Raw genomic sequence first — 23,816 nt, 5'->3', positions numbered from 1 at the left:
CTTTACACCACGTTTATGTTGACAAATGTAGTCATGGTCTGGCATGTCACTGACTTATTTGATCCTGTAAATGATGTGCTGCTACTGTGCAACTCTTGACCAGCAGCCAGTTAGTTGAGGTTTGTGTTTTGGCTGGTAAACCAACCTGACAACATTCACAAACATAATTGCAGTGTTTTTGGTGAGTGTTTCACTCTGTGTTGGCTCAGGAAGCAGCTGGGGGAGCTGGAGGAAGCCCATATGCTGAGAGGAGAGCTGAGCACCACGCAGCAGCTCGCCCTGGTCAGCACGTACGATGACCTGGCTCAGGCGCTGGAGGGAGCCTTCTTTGTTCAGGTGACACACGAGACCACGCCCAGCACTGGTACTTGTTGAACCCCACATGCTGGAATCAGGAGAGATTGGTCTCTGCTGATTTGTATCATTCACTTGTTCGTCCATCACACATTTAACACGGTGATGAAACTTTGTTTACCGTGACTGCGGTGTGGGTAACTAAGTACATTTACTTGAGTATGTACTGAGTATGTACAATCTTGAGGTACTCGAACTTCTTTCAGGTATTTTCACTTTATGCTACTACTATTTCAGAGGGAAATATTGTACTTCTTACTTCACTATATTTGACAACTTAAGTTACCTGAAACATGAAAAACACATGTTAACAAAGAACAACACCGAAATACTCTTAGATGTATTATCTGTAATAAAAGCAGAATACTAACATTTTCTATAATAACTATTGTGTTATGATCATAGACTGTATGAATAATGGATGTAGCTACTGTGAAGTCACCACAGGTTTGTGGACTCGTTTTGAAGCCTTGAGTCTGGCACTTCAGCTGAACGGCTGAAGTCGTCTCCATCCTTGTTTTTTGGAGCCAGAAGTGACCATATTTGGACAAGATGATGGAGCTTACTCTAACGGTAGCTGCTGGCTTGATTAGCACGATGTATTCACAGTCATGGTTAATTGCCATCATGCTAATGCTAATTTTTGTTAGCTAAGAACAGGCTTAAAACCATTAAGACAAAATAAACTTAATGGAAAAACTGAACACATTTCTACTTTTATTTGAGTAAAAAAATCTGAGTACTTTTTCCACCAGATGTATATAGTGTGTGACCCAATGGAAATTCTGCAAAGTTAATTCATTCATCACATGCATTCAATCATGTACCTTAAATCAAATTTTGTTGTGATTACAGTAATTTCAGTACAGTATGTTCAGTATGTGTATTTTCAAAAGAACCACTGATTGTCCTCAAGGGGGCGCAACATCATTGGTTAATACTGACAGTCCGCAATACCCCAGACACCCCTGATGACAGTTTGAATAAACCTTAAAATACATCTCACCACTGAGCGCCAGCATTTTGCAAAGTTTAGACCGTTTCTCCCTTTGTGGATTTTATTCTGTATGTAGCAAAGTCAGTTTTAATGTTTCAGACAGTTATGTGTGACAGACTACTCACTGCATGTTATCTGTCACATATCATGACTGTTTACCATGGTCATTATGATTGACTTTGGATTGTGCCTGTCTGTAATGTAGCCTTGCTTTCTAATACTTATTGAGTTCATCATACATTAAAGGAATACTTCACCCACAAAAGGATCATTTGTACATCAGTAACTCGCCCCATGTTCTGTTGAATCCATGAAGAAATTGTTGTTTTTCTTGCATGCCTCCATGATGAACGAAGAATCCAAAAACAGAGCAAATTATTGATGAATTAAAGTAAAAGGGGGCCACATTTAACAGCAAAACTATATCAAAACATCTGTTTACAGACTCTCACACAACTATCTAAGGCCTTCACTCTCAAAAACATTAGAGTTGACACTCATAAGAAAGTCTCCACCCAAATGAAAACGCAAAATAAAACTGATGTGCAGTCAAGAGCATGTCTATCAACATGCGCTGATATACTCATAACTCTAAAGCCACACAAAGAAGAAGAGTCAGAGGCCTAAAAAAACTATTACTGAAAGGCTGGCTGCAGTAACCTCTGTGGTGCATTCTGGTGCTTCTGTTCCTCAATATAGTGGAAGACTAACTGCACGTTTATGTGTAAATGTAAAAATTCCTGTTAGCAAGGTTGGAGCCAGCCCTGTTTTAGCCACATTTGTGACACCTCGAAAAGAAGATAATGTTGCACACTCTGACGTTACAAGTCCAAAACTTTGTTATATGTGTCAACACATCAACACTGAACACTGAAGCCCCTTTTACACTCCCAAAATTTTGCCGAATGTTGGGCCGTTTTGCCGGCAAGCTGCAAGTGTTTAGACACACAGAGCTGGATTGGCGAGTTGATCCGAAGTGCCCAATTTTCTGTCTCTTAGGGTAGTCATATTGGCGGAACCTTTTTGGTTTAAAAAGACAGAGGCGGCCTCCCGCCATGGGAGGGGTTGTTGATGACTTGTGGGAGGAGCTGTTGATGATGCCGCACATGTGAGCCACTGGTGGTGGATAAACAGGAAACAGCTGATAGCAGGAATGAGCAGCTAGTAGCAAGAGGGAAATGCAAACCTGACAGACACTGTAAAGATGAGCAACTGGGGAGACAAAGACTTGCGCGCCCTCCTTGCCCTCGCAAACGAAGAGGCCATTAACCCTCAAATGACGGGGACGACGAAGGACGAGCCAACTTATGAGAGAATCACAGAAGGACTGACCAGCTGCAGCTTCCCTCGGAGCACATCACTGTTTATGTCACACGCTGAGCTACATGTTTTGTTACTTGCTCACGCCCCCCATTGCCCCGAAAAAGGCACATTCTGTATAAACAAAAGTAGGTAGGCGGCATTTTGCTGCACTCCCTGATTTTGTTTTTATACTGCCAATGCTGAAAAAACACTGATTGGGCTTTCCTGCAAATTTGCACAATTCCTATTTAAAAGGGGCTAGAGTTTATGAGAATCTGGACAGTTTTACTGAAAAATCTGTTAGTTTGCATGTGAACAAAAGGCCAAATTGCATAGAAAAAGCTACGTTTAGAAAAATACCTGTGTACATGTAGACAAGGCCAAAGTCTAATTTATCCAGTCATTTGCTCAGTTCTTACAAAACGTGATTTTTGTGAAAACCATCCTAGGTTTTTAATCGTAAAAATACATGTTTGTGGGAAACTGAGCATGTGACTGCACAAATGAGACTTGAGCCCTTTTCTTTATACAGAGAGACTTTGCAATAGGGCCACAAAGAAGTCCCTTCTTCACACTGCTTTGCATTTTTACACAGAACCAAACATCAGTATGTGATTTTAGACAGCATGCTGGCATTGTGGAAGTAAAAAAGGCGTGATGGTTGTGACATATAACGCAACAGCGTCGCTAATGTGCCATATAACAGGTATATAAAGTGTCGGCAGCACTTTAAAAACAATAACAATGGTATGACATGGCAAATACAACCATTTACTGTCTCGGTTATATGGCGGCAGATCTCGTCCTCTGCTCAGAGGGTTAGGAGCTCCTGGACCTCATTGTCTCTCCAGTTTGCAGCTGCTGTTCCTCAATTTTGAGTTAGCTGCTAACTGCTATTTGCCAGTTTGTCATGCACATAACACCTCCCTAAAATGTCACACCTGTCCTGTCCATGATCCCGTCCCACTGGCCGTCCCTTTTACACAGATGTCGATTAGGCACTGTTATTACCTCTGTTGCTCCTATGCTATTTTTACCATATTTTCTTAAAAACAAAAAAACAAAACATAAAATCATTCTTGTCAAGTCTTTGTCTTCTTTGTGTAGCACTTTGCATTGAGCAATTTGATTGGCTGTTAAACACTACAGGAAACAGTTATTTCACCACTAAAATAAGACAACAAATTACTTTCTCTGTTGCAGCTACGCATATACTGTAAACAAAACTGACACAGTATAAATGGAACCAAAAGTTTTCCAAAAATCTGATTTTTGCAGTCGAGCCCTCAGCCATTCGAAATGATTTAGATTCTTCATCACTGGTTCAGAAACACAAACAGACCCGGAAGAGTTCATTGGAGGCACCAGATCAATCACAGGAGAAGACGAAAACCCTCTCAGCAGGAAGTCTGGAGCCATTTTTTTAAGTTTCTTTGACACCCAGTCTGGAACAGTCGCTGACTGAAAGACAACTCTGTTCCTCCGTTTTGCGATTGTACCTTTTCTAAAGAAGAGCAAGGCGGGATAATTGCAAAACATTCCCACCATGAACTGGCAGTGTAAAAGGGACTTTCGATTATACAGCAGTTATGTGAGAGTTTGTAAATCAATGTTCTGATACAGTTTTGCTGCTGTTGTTAACGCTGAGTCCAATTCATTAAGAATTCCCAACAAAACAAACAAAGTTTTCTTCACAAATTAAACATAACATTGGGTGAATACCTGATATATAAGTGATCATTTTGTGGATGAAGTGTTCCTTTAACCATTTGGCCCATCTTTATTACATTATGCCCTAATGTTCTCTAACTACCTGAATATACTGTATCAGAGCTTTCCATGAGCTGTCTGTTACAAAAAACTAACTAGCGAAAGACAAGCTTTCCTTTGACAAGAGCTTCAGGACGAGGTTTCAGTACAAGAGGGGCCCCGCTGCTGAAATATGACAATTTAACATTGAGTCACTCATCTCATCTTGTCATGTTAAGAACTCAAACATCCTTAACAACGGACATTTGCTCATCCTAACACAGTCACGTTTAACACTTGAAATAAAAAAGAAAGTTGACCTCTTAAGCTGGAAAAATGTCATGCATGCTGCAACCGTGACTGTTTAAACAGACAATAGTGCTTTGTGTCACAGGGGTGGTGATCAGAACACAGCAGAGACAGGTAGGGCCAGAATAAATCAATACTCTGCACTGAGTCCATCCAACAAGGAACAATAGGGGACTTATTAGAAACAGGGAAATAACAAGTAGGAATATGCAGAGTATTCCTGTTCAGATAGTCAGCCTCATGTTTCCTGATACCATGACACCGTCTGATGCAAATGTCACCCTGGTGCATGTACCCTGAGAACAGCAGTTTGTCTCAGTCAGATTTGTTGCTCAACATATCAATAGGCAAGACAGGTGTATTTATAAAGTACATTTCAGCAACAAGGCAATTCAAAGCCTCAATGCGTGCTTTACATAAGACATCAAAAGCCTCAAGACAATGTGCAAAAGAAACATATTATAAAAGGATATCTAGATACAGTTAAAAACACCATTACAGAGATGGAGAACAGAAAATTAAAACCTAGAATTACTTTCAGTTGTAAACCTCTATGAACCAGTCAAGTTACAGTTACAGTTTACACCCATACCAGAGTCTTATGAAGCCATGACAGCATCAAGGTGGACACCTAAGATTAGTGTCACCAATTCAGTATCTGACCAAATGTCTCCCCTTCTGTTCCTGAGATATGACGTTGAGTAATGGCCACTACCACCAGTTACTTCTCCATTGTTTATTAACTGTAAACTTGTTGTTGTGACCACCACAGAAGGCCCGCCTCTCAAATCATCCGATTGGGCGATGCGAAAAAAGTGGCGATGACGTAGGGCATTGAAGTTTTGAAGTTAAACGCTGCTTCCCCATGTTTAGTCTTGACTCTGAGAACAAAAAGCAGACCTGTCCGAGATGACCTGAGAAGTCTCGATGGTTCATAGTGTAGCAGAAGGTCAGAAATGTATTTGGGCCCTAAACCATTTAGTGCCGTAAACCAGCGGTAGTATTTTGAAATCAATTCTCTGAGAGACAGGAAGTCGGTGTAAAGACCTCAGAACTTTAATTATTAAGTACTAATGTGGTCAAGCCAAAAATTCTTGGTGAAGTCATGGACTCAGACCTGAATTTCAATAGCCACAAAAAGACAATTACAAAGTCAACCTACTATCAAGAACATATCAAGGATAAAAATACTCATGTCTCCGCAGGATTTGGAAAAACATGCATTCATATTCAGTAGACTCGACTGCTTTAACAATGTTTTTACAGGTCTCCCTAAAAAAAATTGATCAAACAGCTGCAGCTGACTGAGAACGCGTTCAGTGCACTCTGAAGTTAATCCTTACCAGCCTTACTGAGGGAAGAGTACATGGCATACTATCGGATCGTATATAGACTACATTACCACTCCTTGCATTCCTCACCACTGTCTATATGTATCCAGACAGGAGTCTAGGAATCTATTGTTTCCCTGTTTGAGGAGGAGATATGATCTGCTACGAATCAAAACATAATCTTAAAGAGGCAGTGAGTGAAATAGCCAATATAAATAACATAATAAAAACAGACTATAGAAATGGAACAGAGGATATAAAATGAGACTTTATAGACTTTATGAAAGGATAGGATTTAAGTTTATATAAAAAGTCTGATCAGAACTTTATGTTCTCTGTTGGTGCTCACATGTTGATGAGTGGAGCATCACTTTATTGCGCATGCATTCAGCAGGTATGCTGCTCGCCCAGCCAGTTATTGCAGTTCCACATACTTGATGACTGCTATTTAAAGAACATATTAACACTCAACTATCACTTTTGACAGCCACTCCTTTTTCCATCACTCTGACAGTGCAGACAATTCAGTAATATACAGTCCAGCCTGTAATGGATGGTTAAAAAAGTTCAACTTGAATTTGGTGGATGGTTTAAAAACTTCATCTTCAGCTTGATTGATGGTTAAAAACTTCAACTTGAACTTGATGGATGTTCATAAAAGCTCTACTTGAATTTGATGGATGGTTAAAAGAACAATATGGCCTTCATCGTATTTATCAGAGTACGTTTCCGTAGTCGTACTTTGCTGCTCACCACGGAACAAAATAGGTGTTTATTTAATGTTGTGATGATTACACTTTTTATCTTTGCTATAATCAAAGAAAGACTGATGACAAAGTGTACAAAGTTAAAGGATCGATTCACCTGAGTTAATTTTCTCACTCAGCCTTAGTGGTATTTATCTCTACTGATAGATTTGGTTTCATTTATCAGAGTACATTCTGGATACAGTAGTATGACGTGTACCTGTTGTGTTGATGTAAGTTTCCATCTTCACTGTCATGCTTCTCTGGTGCTCTGCCAACACTTAAATACTAAGTTACTAATTTAGTGTTTAAATTGGAGGATTGTTTCTGTTATTTTGCAGAAATTTGTAGACTTTCGAAAGTAAAGTTTGAAAAGTGGGAGCAGAAACATCAGGGGCCCCATCTTACACCCTTCACAAAGCGACACACAGTGCAGCACAACAGTCATTGTTAATTTAAGACCAACACGGTTGTCATTCTCATGGCAAGTGCCTACATTGTGTAAGTAGCAATTGTATGCGCCCGTGGGCGTGTAGGTCTTGAAATGAAGTGCAGACAGGGGCATTGTTGGTAGATTGCTATTTTGAGGCAGCAGAAAGCGATTGCGCCATTGACCAACAAAAACCTGGTCTAATGTCAGACTGGTTCAGTGTTTTCCTACTGTTTAAAGGGTGCATTATTCAGATAGTAAAATACGCCTACAGCCTACATAGGCTGGTTCACACATGCTTACACTCAGCTTGTTAAACACAGAGGGACGTGTGGATGGGTTGCAGGTGGGTGAAATAATACATCACTAATGAAGAAAATGTTAATGACATTCTTTAAAATGTGAACATAGCAGAGATCAGAGCAGAGCTGCAGAGCTGCTGTCCGACTCCACATTAAGAGAGACGCCATGCACATTTATGCACAAGGAGCAGCATAACTTTGATCATTTCAGAAGCTAAAAGTTCAGTTCTGTTTCCTCTGTCAAGTTTATAACTACAGTTTTTAGTTTTTCTTCTCAAATGTCCTTCGGTATTTGCTGCAGGGACATTACTGCTCTGACTGCATTACTCTCGGCAGAAAACAGCTTGCTTCCTCTGTTTGCAGAATCCACCATGTAAATGCTTCGGACGCACCCGGTTATACGAGATTCATGTTATACCCAAATACATCTATGATTAATTAAGGGATTACATGCGACTCCTTTGCCCCTAGCATCTTACTTTAGGCCAGGATTATGTGCTGTTTAACCAGCAGACGTGGAGTTGGACACACCCTAAATGCGACTGCACTGTAGATCATGCACTAAAGAGGCCCAGGGTGTCTGAAGATCCTTAGAACAGCTTAATATATTTTCAATTATATAAATATTAGGCCTTCAAATACATTAAATAGTCTTGAATTTGAATTTGTGAGGTCTCAATTGCCACAGACATTTTATCTAACTTAATTTATCCATCTTTTAGTTTGTCATGTCAAAATAATTCAAGGTCCTCTACGTCAAAGTCCACATTGCTGATGTTACAAATATTTAAACCTACCACTGAACCTAATACTGTCTTCTTACTTTATACTCGCACTTACCTGTTGGCAAAATGTAGATTAACATAACTCACTCTAATAACCATATTCCTACATAAAACTTAATTCTGCTCAGGACCACCTACACTAACCTTAGACTTACCTGTAATGCTTGATTAAGAAAAAGATGATTTGTCCAAAAATTATTCGTAAATTTAGTGAGAGAATGTCTTGGAAAGGTCTTAAAGCATTAAATTTAAGGGTCTGATATCTGTAGACACCCTGAACATACTGCACTGTGTGTTACAAAGACGCTGGCTAGATGTATTATTTACGCACTGTGTTACACACGGACATGGCCCGGTGGCACATTTTTCTCAATGACTTCACAACCAATAGTGTGCGTCTATGCCTTTGTATATGCATCTGTATGTGATGGACACTCTCCCTTGTATGCATGTGTTTTTCAGGAGTGTGTATTTGAGCAGCTTGAAGTCAAGCAGAACGTCTTCCAAGACATCGAGCGTCTTGTGGGAAAAGACGTCATCCTGAGCAGCTCCACTTCCTGTCTGGTGCCAAGCAACGTCTTCTCTAAAGTAGGGAACAGGAGTCGCTGCCTCGTCTCCCATCCGGTTAGTGATACTACAGTCCCAGTACTAGTGAATATCAGTGGTGGAAAGTAACTAAGAACATTTACTTAAGCGCAAATTCAAGGTAAACTAAACTTTAGTTTAGTTGTACAAATATTGTACTTTTTACAGTACTACATTTGTCTGTTCGTGTCTGTTTGTGACCCAGCCGCCATGTTGGCAATTTTCTCATTTTACAGCTAAACAGTACACTAAGATATGTTTGTGAAAACATTTGAGGTCAAAAATAGGCAATGCAGTTACACAATCTTGATTCATATTTGATCAGCACTGCCTAGTTTGACAGTTTGACTGTTCATGAGCTGTGTGTCTGCGCTATTTCATTGCACCGGTGCACAGCTTAACATAATGGCGAGGCCCCAGGAAAACTGTTTAAAAGGAGTTTAATTTGTCAGCCTGCAGCAGCTACCACATAACTGGGAAAAGCCACGATAGCTTTCTTAGTTGACAAATAATTGGTGCATGGACAGTAATGTTCACAGTACTCTGCCAAACACTTTTGGTATGGTATCGTAGGCCACGTGTGTGGGCTATGGCGTACGGTCTGCCGCATCCCCCTTAACCTCCATCTTTACCAAGTGTTTCCAGAGACTGATTCTCTTCCACATCATGGCTGCCCATATCGGACCAACAGATCCACACATGATGTAGTCATAACAGCGCTTCACACAGCCCTTATTCATTCATTTAGAACAGCAGAACATATATGTAAGGACGCTGTATGTGATTATAGCTCAGCATTTAACACCATAATCCCCCACAAAATGCTCCAAAAATTGAGCAACCTTGACCTGAACAGTGCTCATGGATACTGAACATTCTGAGAAACAAATCACAAAATGTCAGGATTGGCGGTAACGCCTACTGAATTCTGATCCTGAACACAGGAGCTCCACAGGAGTGTGTCCACAGCCCTTTTCTCTGCTCCCTCTTTACACGACCGTTCCCCCATTCACCTCTCCAAGCCCACCATCAAAATACCCCTTTTACACTGCCCGTTTGAGGCAGGAGTATCGCACTGTTAGGCCACTTTGCCTTCAGCAGCCAGCAGTAAGGGCCCATGGGCAGGATGGGTGTGACGTGTTATGCATGTGACTCAACGCGGGAGATTTTAAAAGCAGCTAAGAACAGTGGCTGAAAATGTTCACAAATTGGAAAAAAACAACGAGGTTGAGATCAGCTGCCATATAGCACACTAGAGGCCGATGCTGTTGTGTTACACATCATACCTGTCACACTGAAGTCTGTAATCACACACAGGAGCAGCATGATGCCATTGTCATTTGGTTCTGTGTGAAAATGCAAAGGAGGCACAAGGGGACCTTGTCGTGGCTCTGTCGGACAATCTTGGTATTGAAAGAGCTAAACTCACAGACGACACGACCATAGTAGGACTGATAACAGACAACCATGAAACAATGTACAGGGAGGAGGTTAAACATCCGACTGTGTCTTGTTTCCATAACAACCTGGACTCGACAATACAAAAACCAAGGAGATCACAATAGACCTCAGATACCCAAGGGGAAATGAGCACTCTGCCCTCTGCATAAGAGGAGAGGAGGAGGAGAGGGTGGAGAACTTCAGATTCCTACATCACGTCACACTACCTATAGTCTGTAAACATCTCTTACCAGGAGAAGAAGGCCCAGCAGAGACACTATTTCCTTAGGATGTTAAAACAGTCCTACCTCCCACAGCAGCTGCTGCTACTTTCTACTGGGCCACCATCAGGAGCCTCTGCAGCTACTGCTGCACAGTGTGGTGAGGCTGCTGCACTGGGGAAGACCAAGGGAAGCTGCTGTGAGCACTGTGACCTCGTTACCACCTCTGAAGGACTACAAGAAGGCCAGCTGTATCATAAAAAAGACCCTCCCACCCTGGATACTGTCTGTTTGTCTCTCTCCCCTCTGGAAGACGGTACAGGTCAATAAAAAGTAAAACAAACAGACTTAAAAACTGCTTTTGTCCAAGAATTGTTTGATATTTTAAGAGCTGTTTACCACCACTGGTGTAAAGGGATTTCAAACTAATAAACGCCCAACTGGGGAACTTAGCTTAGCTTGTATTCATCAGTACGCAGCTCTTATCATACATTACTTTTATTTTTATTGGTCACCAATTAGGGGTGGGCGATATGGTCCTAAAATAATGTCACGATATTTCAGGGTGTTTTTGTCATAAATATATATATATATATATATATATATATATATATATATATATTTATATATAAAAGAGAGTGAGATTCACGTAGTCACGTAGGTTTACACTACCAAAGGTTTATGACAAAATCACGTGATGACACCGACTCCTGTGTGCACACGGCAAGAGAGGAGAGGGAGAGACGCTGTGCTGCTGCCAGAGGAGCCCCTGAATGAGTTCCCTCTTAGCTGTAAGTCACTAAAAGTGTCTGAGAAGTCCGGGGCTGTTCATAAAACATTCAGGACGCCACAGTTTATTCCACACTACTGAAGCTGCTCCTCTTTTTGGAACCACCGTGGAGTCTGTAATAATTTCGCTTCCCGTCATGCTCGTTGCCATGGGTAACAGTATGACGTCATTATGTCAACAGGCCAAAATATCATGGTAGAATTTTTCATAACATATATTGTGAACGAAATGATATGGTACACCCCTATTGCCAATTGAGGAGCTTCATATTTATCTCTCATTTATTAGTTGAGCATTTGGATGATGTCATTATCTCCAGGCAGCCATTTTGGGAGTCAAAAGCCCTTTGGAAAAAAATAGCTATAGACAACTGTTTACATTTCAAGAAATGCTAGTGCTTCTTTCCAACACCTTAGCCTGTCAGTGTTACATTAAAATGTACCAACAAAGTCATTTCTCTCAGTCCACAGCTAGAATATTACTTATCCAGTAGCTGATGGAGTAAAAGATTTACTTCATTTTTGTGGATGGTTTTGTGGATCTGGAGCTAAATGTTGTGCCTGGGGCACGTCGTGTATTAATGATACTCGTTACCTGGAGAGGTTGGAAAAAGATATACGTTTCTTCCCTGTTCCAAAACCAAAATCAAACCCTGAAAAGTGTAGGGTTAGCTAGCTAGCTACTGAAGATATAGCCTACTGAATGTATACACATGCTGCTTTTGCTTTTTAATGACTATGACAGTGAAACAAAGACCGACCCTGCTGTACAGGAACCAGTGAAGGGAAGCAGGGAAACTTTGCTGATATTGAACCAGCTGTGTGGCATCGCAGTGTGTGCAGATGAACTTTGTTTGACTTCCCCTGGAGATCCTTGGAGGAGGTCCAGGTGCTGGCAGCAGCACGGGGGGGAAGCCAAACACGGTTCATCTGCACACACTGCGATGCCACACAGCTGGTTCAATATCAGCAAAGTTTCCTTTTATATTCATTGTCTTGTGTGGCGATCAGCAGTGATGTGGTGGTTCACTTTTACACTGTGATCTGTAGCCTATAGTTCGGCTTTAGCTTCTAACTATCTTTGTCTTTTTAACCTGTTGTTGCTGCTGAGTCAGTTTGACATCCTGGATATATCCTTCAAACACAGACTGTAGACCCCTCTGTCTGCTTCTCTCTGGAATCACTCTTTCATTTCTCCAAAAATATGATAATATTTCTTCAAGGAGTGCAGTTAGTTACAGTGTGGGCTGCATGCTTACTGCGACAGCTTGATGCACCATCACAAAGGGGTGTGGCTTAGCAAAGGATTAATTGGACCCATTTATACAAGCCACTTTCAATGTATTAACTAAAGATATCGTGATAATATTTTTTCCTTTTCCTGTGTTGATTCAGATACCTGAACTTGCGTATCGACTGATATTGAGTACTGAGAGTTCAACGACTTAAGTGTTGGTTGTTCAGAACAATGAATCATTACATAATGAGTTAACTTTGTCACTTTTGGGCTGTCTTTGGGGAATTTTTTACATCATTGGAATGCAGTTTCTAATGTTTGCTGCTGAAGTTTGTCAATTTTTTTCATCTTCGCTTTGGTGAACTTGTCGTGCTCCTTCATGTGATGCATCTTTAAATACTTTGTAACATTGGCAACACTAGTGCCATTCTTCAGAGCCATAGCCTTGCATGTTGTGCACATTTCCTTTTCACTGGTGGGATGATCCTGTGTAAACTGTTGCCAAATTGATGACATTTTGTTGATGGCTAACGTTACATCATTTACCAGGAATGAATTCTTCTTTGCCGTTCTAAAACAACAGTTATCCAGTGTTAGCACAGCACAACTCTATGTAGAGGCTAGTTATTTTTTAAATTCCGTTGTATTGGATTGGTGCATAGACTTAGTAGTATCAGTATCAGAGGCATTCTGGATACTGGTATCAGTATTGGAACAACTCTAGTTGTAGCCATGAGGTGGATGTTTAGAGTACAACCTAACTTCAGTCAGAGTGGGAATGTGTTTCTTTTAGTGCTAACTGGCCTCACCACAGCCAGCTATTTTTTTTCCGTAACTACAAACAAGCAATCTTAATCAGTGTCCAGGTTGTTGATGAAATATTTATTTTGTGCCTTTTTTGTTGTACTTCTGGGAATCAGAAAATGTTTCAGCCATTTATCTGTTGACCCTGAAAACTAACCACTAGCCACTGATGTTACAGCTTTATCATAGCAGCAGGGACGCCTATTAACCGTCAAATACAATGTACCCTTTATATTTAATTTGTATGTATACAGAGAGAACGAATGAAAGTATGAGTCTATGCCAGACCTGAATATTTGCATATTGCCTCTGGTGTTTATCTAACTCCGCTCAGTGAATCAGTTTGATTGTCGCCAACATTTTAGATAATTTCTGCTGTCAATCAAAAAAAAAGCTTCTCTGTTATTTTCCAAGCTCTCTGGCTCTCTGTGTGGTAACATTTATCATGACCCACCTATACTACAGTGAAAATGACAGGTTCAGTTACGTGTCACCACCAAGCTTGAAAGGGATTAAGATGTCACCCCACAACTGCACCATCCTGTTCTGTCACTGCTTCTATTTTTATGACGATAAATCTCCAGGTTCAAAAGGTGTAATGTAAAGGTCTTGATGTAGAACAGCATACCGTAGTGTACTGTGCTCTCTTCTGCCACATATGTTTGTAGACATTTTTATCAAAGGGTTTTATTACACAAGAGACCCTATTAGAGGGGGTCTAGTGCCTTGCGCAAGAACAGGAGCATAAACTGGCACATCTTCAGCTACCAGTCCACACTCCACATTTGGTCCGTACGAGGACTTGAACCGGCAATTTGCAACCTCCAGAACCAGCGACCCTCTGGTTCCCAAGCCAAGTCTCCACATGCTGAGCCACTGTCGCTATTTATTAATTCATTCATTTTCTGTAACCGCTTATTCTGTTAGGGGTCGCAGGTGTGCTGGAGACTATCCCAGCTGACATTGAGTAACGGGTACACCCTGGACAGGTTGCCAGACTATCACAGGGCTGACACATAGAGACAGAAAATCTTTCATACCTACGGACAATTTATAGTCATCAATTAACCTGCATGTCTTTGGACTGTGGGAGGAAGCCGGAGAAAACTGCACAGAAGGACTCCGTTTCGAACCACTCACCCAGGGTTTGAATCAGGAACCCTTTTGCTGTGAGGTGACAATGCTACCATGCAACCTTGCCGTCCTATTGCTGCCCCTGCTATGATGTAATATACTAGCATGTGTTAGCAAAATCCTGCACATTTCGAGACAGTAAAGCAGTGCTAAAGCAGTACTTCACACCATTAGCCTGTTTCGACAATGTGCTGTGCTATAATGTTATCACACAGGGATTTGCAACCTCAAGAACTACAGGTTCTACAGACTCATAATTTTTCAGTTTGGATAAGGCATTAGATCCTTTTTGTTTAATCAGAGGCAGTGTATTTTCACATCTAACTGGGTGAATTCAGGGTTTATTTTACCCAAACAAGAGTTGGTGATTATTGGAACAGTGGAAAGACGAACCAAGATGGTTTGTGAGATGTTTATTTTGTTTCTGTCAACTTTAAATGAAGTGTGTTTCACGGTTATAAAATTACAGCTTATTTAAATTGAGTCTGGTGGGTTTGACAACAGCGATTTCAAAGGAAGTTTCTGGTTGAACAAAAAGCATTGTACTCTTTAATAAAAAAGGTCTGTCTCTGTAGGGATCCTTTTGATAATCTTATCAGAGGCTTATAATAACAATCTGAGCATGTCAGTGGGAAAAACAAACACTTTCAGTGGACGTAAATTGATAGTGCCAACATTCCCGTGAGTGTTTACTTTGCAACATGGAAGCTGCTCTTGCTCAGCACCAGACCGATTTTAAATATGTTGCTCCCAGTACTCATTTAGACACAAAAACATGAGAAAATAGGGTCCAGGTTGAAAAATATAGCCTTATTTCTGGATTTTAAAGTTTATTTGACCTTTGTTTTTCCCCCTAGCGTAAAATGATGTGAAGTTTTGTGGGTGTTCCCATAAATACCAACTGTGTCTTTACAGTCCAAATGTCTCATAATGTGAGGGTACAATTAATGTATTATTGCACAGGGTATTCTAAAATAACAATGTAGTTTAGTAAAGTATGCTGCAGGATAATGCAGCACATAGAACAGTGTGAGAAAATGTAGCATAGTACGTGGTAAATGTAGAGATTAATAGAGTTGTAAAATAGTTTGATGTACAATACACATGTAATAATAAGGTGTATCATATTGCAGTTTGGAATAGTTTTTGACAGCATCCTTATAATGGGAAGTTTTATGCACTAACTCTAATGACATACCAGCTTTTGGGCATTTTATATGCTGTACCTACCTGAGGATACAGATCCTCTGTATCAGTGCAGTACCCACAGTATGATGCGTGATTGTCCTGTGCTCCCCAGGTAAACCCACCTTACTGTGTCAAACTGGTGGAGCTGGTACCTCACCCAGAGACGGCAGCAACCGTTATGGACACCACCCACTCCCTAATGACCAAGGTAAGGATCCCAGATTACACAATCCTGGGTATGTCGTGACCTGCAGGATGGAACAAATGAGTCAATATCAGAGACGGACAGAGGCATCAGGTTTATGAGAAAGCCAAATCATGTGTGTGATTAAAAGAATCCTGAATTAAAGCAGGTTAGGACTGGAGTAATAATATATGTTTAGTGTTAAGAATCCTGGCGTGAAAACCTTTTATCCATTTGTTTGTTAGGTGTTTTCTAAATTTGATTACCTGACATCACATTCTGTGAATCCAGTCACAGATGAATCAAATCTGAGATGTTATTGTGTCACTAGTCCCTGGATTACCACACAGTGATTGTTCCAAGTAAGTCTCCTTCCTTGCAAGCCTGTGCAAGATGAATTTCATGATATGCTGAATGAAACTGGAAACCAGTAGCTTCCTGTTTGGAATGAAATCATATTAAATCTCTTGGTGTACTGAGGTTCTCAGTCATGTAAATAAACTTTTAATTCATCGTCTTAAACACGCAAACACACGAATCACAAGAATTGTTTATTATTTCAGAGATGCAGTAATATCATCTCATCACATGACTGATTTCTTTTGATTCAGGTCGGCCAGGCGCCCGTCTGTCTAAAGAGAGAGATCGATGGCTTCGCCCTCAACAGAGTGCAGGCCGCCATCATTGCAGAGTCTTGGAGGCTGGTCCAGGTCAGTGTCTTGTTTCTGTCCTTAGCTCAGCCAATTAATTTAGAGCAGTTATTTTCATAGACTGTATAAATGAAGTGGACGCAGCCTCAGGGTTGGAGCCACTGCATAAGTACCTTAAACCTGTGTTCTCTCTAATGGCCGGCAGGGGGGTGACTACACTGCTTACAAACTCAACTCTTTGAAATGTGAGTCAGCAAACCAATAGGTGATGTCACAAAGGCTATACGTCCACTTCCGTTAAACAGTCTCTGATTGTGTTACTGCTTCTCTGCTGACACCAGTTTGCAGTTTTAAACACACCTAAAATATATTATTCTGTGACGCATGTATGGTTTGCAACCAGGACTTTGTTTGTTTTTCCTTTTGGGCGTTGTATTTATCCTTTACCATCGTGACATTAGATATTAGGTTGGTAACTTTTATGAAATTAAGTTATTGTCGTTTTTGCTGAAACTGTCAGTGCATCTACATGAGAGAGAGTCTGTGAAAAAAAATCACAGCAGCTGGAGGAAAAACAACCAATCGGAGTCGAGAAGTCTCTAATGTAGCTGTCAATCATGTCAGTCACGTCTCCTGATCTTTAAACTGTCAAACTACGCAGTGCTGATCAAATATGAATTAAGACCCTGTTACTGCATTGCCTGTTTCTCATCTCAGATGTTTTAGAAACATATTTAGTGTACTGTTTAGCTGTAAAATTAGAGAGTTTGTGACCCGGCCGCCATGTTGGAAACTATCAAGATGAAAAGGAAGCACTACCCACATGCTGGAGCAACTTTCTCATTAAACAGATAAACAATACACTAAAATGTGTGTCTGAAAACATTTGAGCTAAAAAAAATTGGCAATGCAGTAAAAGAATTTTGATTCATATTTGATCAGCGCTGATTAGCTCTATGCAGAGTCTACGCCATAGCCTACACACGTGGCCTACGCCGCTGTGAGCATTTATACTTGTGCAGTGGTGTGTCTGTGTGAATCTGCAGTCACACCTCCAAAACACTAGTCTGTGGCGGGGTGTCTGTGAAGTGCTGTAAAGTTTAGTTGATTTAAAAAAAAACAACACACACATTAAACACACATTAAACATGGCTTAACAGCGACAATTTCAAACGCAAATACTCAAATCAGCTTCACTGTAACTCACAGCATTCACAGACAAACACTTGTCTTTATCTGGACACATTTTCCCCACAAATACAGCATGCTAATGTTATTAGCACAAGCTTATGGTATATTACATTGTATTAACAAACAAAACAAATTAATTAACAAAGGTAATGTTAAAACATTTCATTCCGTTACAGCTCACAAGATTCACCGACATTTCCTCTCCTCATATGAAGCCAGGATAAATCACACATGACCTAAAATGCTATTTTAGTGGAGGCTTTATTGTCTTCGCAATTTATTGTTTCTTATCTGTGAAACTGAAGTAAATAAAAGCTTTGTTTCCACTGAGGGAAATGGTTTCAGCTTACAGAAATAGACAGGAGATCTGCGTCACTGCAACGTGTAGTTACATTTCTGAGGAGGTGCATGTCAGGCTACGGTGTAGGGTCTGGCATCGATTCAAGGCAGAAGTATAAATTCCGCTTAAGGCTGTGGAATAACATTATCTTCTCTCTTCTGCTTGGAAGTGGTTGATTTACAGCTCACAGCAACTTAAGACGAAACAATCTCTGGTTTTTGTTTGATATCTAGTGTTAACAAAAAAAAGTTGTGTTACATTTTCGAACCATTATTAGCACCGTTAGCTTGTTTACTATATTACATGAGAGAATGCCACTGTCACACAAAACGTCTCACTGAGCCCCGACCAAACTTCAAAACTTTATATGGAAAATAAAAATAAAACGTATCGTCAAATATTTGTATTAAAATCCCACATTTGATTCAACTGCCAAAATTCTAGATCGGGTACAACCCTTGGATCCAACGTGACATATTTAGCAAATATGACAAAAACGTACTTACTTTTATGAAAGTTATTAGCTAGAGCAACAAAGGGTTACAATTTGAATTATTCTATTAAAAAGCAATTTTGCTCTTAGTTTGGCCTTTTTCCACCTAATGCATATAGAAATATGTTGTTTTAGGGTTGAGATTAATTAGTGTGAAATTTTATTCACAACTAGCATTTTGTAGGACAACTGTCTTTTTTCCAAAGCTGAACACCGACTCCTTAGTTTAAAATAAACAGAGCAAGTTTAAGGATTAATTTGGCATCAGTAGTGTTAAAGAGCCGCTACATGCCATAACTATATAATACTAAATATGAATATCCAGCAAAAGCAAAACATTTTTTTGCATTATTACAACGCTATTAGGTCCTAATAAATAAGGTCCTCATAACATGAGACACATCAGACTGTATCTGTGTTTGTTTTTATCTGTGGATAAGAGCTCCTCAGTCTCAGTGAGGCTTTGTGTGGCTGCTGATGGGTTTGTAATAGAGACAGAGAAGAGGAAGCCCCTTGTCAGCTCAGCACTGCAATAATCTCCCTCCAAAAAAAGAACACAATGAGAGTAAATGAGCTTTAGCCTCTGATGACAGGCACCATTACACGATCACTCATGGCAGAAATGGTCAGAATGATAATGAGGACGATGAGTCTGATGATTGTTACCTGAACTGAACACACATGAAAACATTTCACTGTGAATCAGGCTTCAAACAGGATTACCTCAAATTACCCTGTTTATTAAACAACATGACAGCAGATATTTCTGTAGAAGATTTATAAACTTTTGTACCAAACATTCAGTGATACTTTCTCTTTCGTTGCCTTTGTTTCAAGGCTTTTGCTCTAGTAGCTCCCACTGTTTTGGTCGGTCTCCTTTTTAAAAGGCTTTTTTTTTTTTTTTTTTTTTAAACATCTCTTTATTGCTTTTATGGACAACAAATAACCATCTCAATATACAGTGATACAAGAACAATAGTAATGGTTATGGTATTGAATAAAATAGTATAATAATAATAATAATAATAATAATAAGGACGATAGTGCTGAAAAAAAAAAAAAAATACAGCCGTTTAGAGTCAATTCAGTTCGTCATTACAAGCATCAGTCCGGATCTCATTCTGTTCCAAGTAAGTGTAGAAAATGTTCCATATTTTCCAGAACATGTCCAGTTTGTTTTTGGTGAAATAATAATAATAATAATAATAATAATAATAATAATAATTATCTTTTCAAGAGCAAAGTTAAAAGTCATTCCTTTCAGCCACTGAGAGATTCCACAAACAGATTGTTCCTTCCAAACACGAGCAATACATCTTTTAGCTTCAAGCTGACCAAAATTCAACAAGGCCCTCACATTGTTTAAGATGACAAAATCATCTGGGTAAATATTCAAAATACATAGTTTAGGATCAAAGGGTACCTTTTTACCAATAATATGACCAGTTAGGTCCAGGACCTTCCTCCAAAAAACAGTTATCTGAGGGCATTCCCACATACTTTTAAAAGGCTTTTAAATCTCAGTACAATTCTGTTAGTAATCAAGATTAAAGTAACAAAATCAAGCTACTGATACGAGCATAGAATATTTGAAAAATACTTTGCCATCCGCAGGAAATTTAGCAACATTATAGAATCAGTTTGAACACTTGTATGAATACTGTGACAAGATTTAAAGACGCTGAAATTTATTTGAGTGATGGGGTCCTACATGAACACTATTTTCTGCCAGTCATTTTAGATAACCACACTCTTAGTTATGCATAACTTTAAGCCTTAATAACATTGAAATTAGTGTGAGTTATATAAAAATGAATCTCCCGTACAGTTGTCATGAATGTTGAAATTAGCCATAGAGACCAAAACAGTTCTTTGTACCAGGCTGTAAACATGTTTATTTCTGCTGTAAAGTTGGGCATTTTATCATGGGGGTCTATGAAGATTGACTCGCTCTTGGAGCCAGCCTCAAGTGGCCATTAGAGGAACTGCAGTTGCATTTCCTGCTGGAATAGGGCCACTATGGAGATAGATTTGTTTCATAATTATGTGTGTGAACAGATCGATAATCTGTGTGTAAATGTGTAATCTGTAAATATAAAACACCTTCCACAAATACAAAAAAAGATTTGTAAACTCACAAAAATATTTTGCAAGTATAAAACGGATCTGCAAAAACACAAACACATTCCACAAATAAAAAAAAATATCTGTGAATACATTAAATTAATTTGCAAATAAATGAAAAGTATTTGTGAATATCTTCCTAACATTTACAACATTTGAACAGGCATTTGTGAACTCAGTTTTTATTTGTGAATCAAAAAAACATTTGTGGATCTCAGTTCTACACGTGTGGATTTGCTTTTTACACACAGAGTTTTGAAACAAACTTTCCGCCGGTCAGAACGAAAATGCACTTGTATCACTCGGCCATTTTCGGATAGCACGTGATCACCCAGCTGATGACGTCATCTCCGCATGTCAAAGTAAGAGCACGCAGTGAATCGCACCGTGTTTAGTTAGGTTACATCGTTTCAGTGAGGTTACGTTAACTGTTGTAAGATATGTTTGTTTTTATGAAACAAATCTATCTCCATAGACCACGAAAAGTGGTTGTTTCAAGCCAAAAACCGATCTTTTCCTAACCATAACCAAATGGTTTTTGGTGCCTAAACCTACAGTAACCTCACGTTAACCACAGTGTTGTTAAAACGTAAAGAAACATTAAGTTTCAATGTATCTGCAATGTAGTAACGCACAAATGTGATGTATTTGGGGTTTGCAGAAATGTACAATGCCAATGTTTATTCTGGGGACTGGGTTGTAGTAGTTGATATCTGACTAGGGTTGGGATCCGGATCTGGTTCTTTTTTTGGAACAGGGTCCAAAGTTCCGGTTCCGGAACCGGTTCCATCACATTTGGAGTAACGGTTCCTGCAAACGGTTCCTAGATTGTAAAAAAAAAAAACAACGTCACGTGCATTTCCATTAGAGTGCGGCACGGGCCGCATATTTCTTTACGAACCCGACCGAACCCGACATTATTTAATGACTAAAGCACTGAGTTTGTGTCTCACAGTTATGATTACAGGCTATTTAACAGGCCGGGCGTGTGCCGTGGGTGCTCAGCGGAGAGTGAGACCTCCGTGTTTGAGACGGGAGCGGGCGGCGGGAGGTCCACTTCCAGTGAGGGGAGAGGGAGAAATATAACAAAATAAGATAAAATAGGAGACACCTGTCTCCCTCTTTTATTTTATTTTCAGCGTTTAATCAAGGCGGAGGCTGGCGGCAGGAGGTCCGATGCTTCCAGCGAGGGGAGCGGTAGAAACAAACAGCCAATGTGTATGTGTGTTGTGTTCAGGTGTTGTCACGTAAATAACAGTGCCCAAGCAAGAATGCATATAAGTATTTTTTATTACATTGCTGTGGTTAATTTGAGGTAATATTGTTACTGTAGAAATCTGAGAATCACTTTTTGTTGTTATATATTCTCAGGGAGATGATACAAGCTCTAAATCTGAAATACACACCACACACAAATGTGTATTTTCATCTAATTGTACTGTGCAACAGTTTGAATAAAGTTTTTGTATTTGTATGATTGCATTTGTGTTTATTATATACTTGTTTAAGTATAGCTAGTATAATGAATATAATGTAGGAATCGGTAAGAGGAATCGGTAAGAGGAATCGGTAAGGAATCGGACCGTTAAGAAGGAATCGGTAAGGAATCGGAATCGTTAAAATCCTAACGAGTTCCAACCCTATATCTGACTCTGTAATAAATCTCTTCAGACGCTGTGCTGCCTATTTCTGCCAAACAAAAACTCCTTAGCCGACTGTTGACTAGATTACAAGATAATTAAAGCTGTAATGAATTAGCTCTGCCCTCTATGGGGATAAGTTACTACTGTATGTTAGAACAAATCCCATCTCTTATTTCAGAGCCAACACACACACACACACACACACACACACACACAGGACACAATAACCCTAAAGAGGGACTTAGATCAGTGTCTCTCCACCTCTTTATTCTGTCTCTTTTCTGTCTGAGAGGTCTAACAAAGAGTTTCCTTTTCACAGCTAAATCAGCAGTGTCCTTGTCCCTGACATTACTGTACTCCTGATTTACAGAGTGTAACTGAATCAGATGGACACACACACACACACACACACACACACACACACACACTCTCACACACACACACACACACACACACACACACACACACAAAAGGTACACACAAGTTTGGACAACTGCAGATAGCAATGAAACAAAAACAAAAGAGTTGTGAAACGGAATCATGACATGACACAATGCGGGTGTGACGTTCAGCACAATGTTGTCCGAAGGATGATGCACTTAACTAACCAATGCAGGTCTGAGTCACAGATTGTTTTGTAGTCACTGGCAGCTCCGATTAGAGAGCAACGTTTGAAATATGTAAACAAAAACACGCTAACAAATAACTTTCGTTCCACGGTTAGAAAAGGTAACGCCTGGCACCTGAGGTGGATTAAAAGACATGCTTTCAATTTAGGATTGTGCTATCAACCAAAATTAATTTTCAATTATGGTTTGGGTGTCCAACGGTTATGAAACAAGATTATCAACATAAAACAATTGTTGTGGAGCACTCAGTTTTCAAGGACCAAGTCTTTTTTTGCAGAATTTTCAAGGATGCCTGTTGGTATCCTCAGGGGGCTTGACATACCCACAATTCTTTGGGCACGATTTGCTGGCATTAAAGGCAGGGCCTCTTCAGTGATGTACACCGGGGCACTCACTAGCCTTTTCCAATGTGTGTTCACCGAATGCTAGAAAGGAGTCTTGCCCAACCTCTGTAGGAACCCACTTGGAAGGACCCGTCCTACCAAGGAAGCATCCTTGACTTTGAGAAGCAAAGTTTACTGTATTACATGAATGCCGCTGTCTAGGGCTGCCACAGAATTTTCCTAGTCAACCAGTAGTCGTCATTTAGGTCCATTAGTCAACTAGTTGCCCGTATGTTTACTATATCAATTTAATTATTAAATGATATATTTTGGTGGTTTGAGTTGAAGGTGTGAGAAAGAATAGTATCAGTAACATTGTTAACACTAGGGGTGTAACGGTACACAAAAATCTCGGTTCGGTACGTACCTCGGTACACAAGTCACGGTTCGGTTTTTTTCGGTACAGTAATGAAAAAAATAGACAACTATTAAATATCTTTTACTTATTGGTAACCTTATTAAAACATACCACCACA

At 39.9% G+C, this 23,816-nt stretch overlaps 2 protein-coding genes across 2 annotated transcripts in view; both read left to right on the top strand.

The window, feature by feature from the left end:
* xpo4 (exportin 4) overlaps nt 1-23,816 on the top strand; it is a 230,709-nt gene that overhangs the window by 139,001 nt on the left and 67,892 nt on the right. The window lies entirely within an intron of this gene.
* cryl1 (crystallin, lambda 1) overlaps nt 1-23,816 on the top strand; it is a 58,919-nt gene that overhangs the window by 3,048 nt on the left and 32,055 nt on the right. Inside the window, exons 3-6 of the mRNA XM_050049233.1 lie at nt 210-336; nt 8,768-8,929; nt 15,816-15,911; nt 16,499-16,597. Of these exons, the coding sequence (XP_049905190.1) occupies nt 210-336; nt 8,768-8,929; nt 15,816-15,911; nt 16,499-16,597 (484 nt within the window). The remainder of the gene's footprint in view (nt 1-209; nt 337-8,767; nt 8,930-15,815; nt 15,912-16,498; nt 16,598-23,816) is intronic.

The sequence above is a fragment of the Epinephelus moara genome, chromosome 7, assembly GCF_006386435.1.
Source record: "Epinephelus moara isolate mb chromosome 7, YSFRI_EMoa_1.0, whole genome shotgun sequence".
In the NCBI taxonomy this organism is placed as follows: Eukaryota; Metazoa; Chordata; class Actinopteri; order Perciformes; family Serranidae; genus Epinephelus; species Epinephelus moara.
This window is presented reverse-complemented; position numbering and strand designations above follow the sequence as displayed.